The sequence below is a fragment of the Leishmania donovani genome, chromosome 34, assembly GCF_000227135.1.
Source record: "Leishmania donovani BPK282A1 complete genome, chromosome 34".
In the NCBI taxonomy this organism is placed as follows: Eukaryota; Euglenozoa; class Kinetoplastea; order Trypanosomatida; family Trypanosomatidae; genus Leishmania; species Leishmania donovani.
Window position 1 is genome coordinate 307527 of NC_018261.1, and position 2826 is coordinate 310352.

The 2826-nt window shown below is 53.9% G+C and overlaps 1 protein-coding gene across 1 annotated transcript; it reads right to left on the reverse strand.

Moving 5' to 3' along the window:
• Positions 1-552: 552 nt before the first annotated feature.
• On the reverse strand, positions 553-2691 carry LDBPK_340710 (hypothetical protein, conserved; the record flags this gene model as incomplete). Its single annotated transcript, XM_003864188.1, has 1 exon — positions 553-2691. One exon carries the CDS (start codon positions 2689-2691, stop codon positions 553-555), a length of 2139 nt encoding a protein of 712 aa, XP_003864236.1.
• Positions 2692-2826: the final 135 nt, after the last annotated feature.

Below are 2826 nucleotides of genomic sequence, written 5' to 3' on the forward strand. Positions count from 1 at the left end.
TTTCTGTTTCCTTTTGCTGAACAGTGACGACCACCAATTCCTGCATGGGGTCGCTTTCGGCGAAACGCTTCTAAGCTGCCCCTCGGACGCGATACCGCAACAAATCGCCCCGCAATGTTACCGACATACCAACACAAACAATGTCATACACACGAAGGGGAGAGGCGTGAGTAGTGCCATCGGTGGAAAATGTGACAATGCATATCTTTCTCAACCTTCTCTCCTCGCTATGCGCTCTGAGCGAAAAGTCCACCTCCTCCTAAAAAGAGCACAGGCTACTATTCCTGAATATGCAAACAGAAACACACAAAAACCACGACCACAACACTTTACTTCAACGCCGTAGAGATCACGCAAGGTAGGCGAGATAAAGACAATGCAAGCGGAAGCAGGTTGAGGGAGTGAAAACAGAGGGGGAGCAGGAGTGGTGCAAACGCGCAATAGGCTCGCCAAATGCTCGGACAGCTGTTCCCCCGCCTCCAGCTCTTCCATACGTTCGCCACTCAGAACTGCGCCACACATCACCCGCCTCCCGAGCAAGAAAGTCGCGACTTAGTCGTGATCAAAGCTCACTTGTTTGATGTTGTCCCCGGGAACGTGGCATGCATTACCAGAATCAATTACAAACGCTGCGAATAGCGCCTCTGGACGCTCGCGAACAATCCTCTCCCAGTTTCCATCAAATATCTTAGTGTGCCGTGTCACAACCTGCTTCTTGTCCCCGGTGGGATCCACCCAAAGCTCATTGTGATAGCGCAGTTCCTTTACTTCGCATTCCTTGTCGCGCAGTAGCGCCAGCAGCGCATCATTGATTCCCTTCAGCTTCTTCAACTCCATCAACACCACAAGAAGCTCCCCTTCCATGGCCGCACCATCCTCTTGGCGCCGACGATCCATCTCATAAGCTTGATCGCGTACCTTCTCGAGTTCTACCATCAGATCTGAGTTTTCCCTCAACTTTTCCTTCACAGTCTCCTCAGCAGCACAAGCCACCTCCACTGCATTCTCAAGAGCGGTCTGCTTGGCTTTGTACTCATCCAGCGTGACAGCGTACAGCGGCTCCGCGGCGATAGTGACGGGGTCGACGGCCTCCGCGGCAGGGTTTATGTGTGCAGGGGGGCGGCCTCGGCTGCGTGCGGATGCATTGCGTGTCGAGACGCCGTCGGCCGCAGCCAGCTCTGGTTCATCGGCGCGAGCGTCGTGCGCGGAGCGGCGCTTCTGGTGGAAGGCGGTGAGTATCTTTTTTTGTTTTTCGCTGAGCTCGGCGGCAAGTTGAAGTTGCAGGTCGAGGTCATTGTTACGACATCGCACTTCGCGTAGCTGGCTTTGAAGCTGATTAAGGGCGACTTCCTTGTCGTCAAGCTGTTTCTGAAGGGCGTCTGCGCGTTGTTTTTCTTTGTCGCAGAGTGCCTTTTGAGCGTTCAGCTCATCGATAGTAACGGCGTACAATGGCTCCTCTGCGGTGGGTGGGATGGGCGAGAGGTTGCGGTGTGCGCGCAGCTGTTGTGCTTGCTGGTGCTGCATGTGGTAGTGCTCTAGCTGTGCGCCTTGTGTGTCTGCAAGGTCCTTGAGCTTTTCGACTAGGTTTTGGAGGCGGTCAATCTCATCGGCAAGGTCCGCGTTGCGCAGGGTGAGAGCGTCCTGATCGCGCTGGAGTACAGCAGCCTGCTTCTTGAAACGTTCGGCAGACTTTTCGAGGGTGTACTGAAGCGACCTGTTCTCGTTGTTGATCTTATCGAGAAGCATGAGAAGATCCCCAATTTCGCTCTCGTATGCGTCTTTGTCTCCTAAGTAGTCGAATCCGGCAAGTTGGGTGACGAACTCGTCGAAGCCAAGTCCAGCAAACTTGTGATCGTCGATTCCCAGGGCGTTGCAGATATCAGCCACGGCCCTGTCCAGACCTGTTTTTGGAGCGTCGCGGTTTTTGTAAATATAATTCATCAGCCGTGTGGGCATCTGCGAAATACGCTCATCTACTTCCGTTCCCGTCATCTTGGCAGGGTGTGTTATCTCACATCTCACGCACAATTGATCACACTCGGGGGTAAACTTAATGTGTTGAACAAAGTTGGGATCAACGTGAACTGCAAGCGCTGTATCAGAGGCGAAGGCGGCACGCACTTCCTCGAATCTCTCTGCTATCAAGTAAGCCCATTCGGCACCAGGGTACTTCTTCACGTGTGATGTTGCCACTGAGACAGCTTCGTAATCTGGTTCCCACCTCTCATCATGCTTTTGCAGCTCAGCGACCAGGGCATTCAAGCGATCAATTTCCTTCTGAGTGTCCTCAGTGCGTTCCCACTTGGCTTCTGCCTCACCACTTCGGATGATAGACGAAAAATAGTGCTCCTGTAGGTAGAGACGCTTTTTTTCCAGCTCTGCAGTGTAAAGGGAAAGTGTGTGTAGTTCTGCTGCTGCTTCGACGTACCTGCAGGCAATAGAATTCATGCGACTCTTTAGCTGAAAACGGGTTGCCTTAGCTTCAAAGAGAATCTGCTCGACCTCATCCTTAGTCAGCACGCATCCCTTCACACCGGTGTCCACATTGACGGGAGAGATGACGGCAGACAGCGGAATGGTCACGAGGACTGACGTCCTGGTGAAGGAGGTGACCTGACCAGGGAGTGCAGCCGTGTCCTTTGAAGACAGCTCGTCCTTGAGCTTGGCGATCTTGGCGCGACAGGCCTTCATGCCAGCAATGGCGGCTGCGATGGCGTCGTTCTGCTCCTGGATGCGCTTGTCGTGCGCCAGGAGGTTGTACGCCTGCTGGTAGGCAAGAGCTGTGATGACCCACGCATGGAGGCTGGCCACCACCGGCGAGTCGCG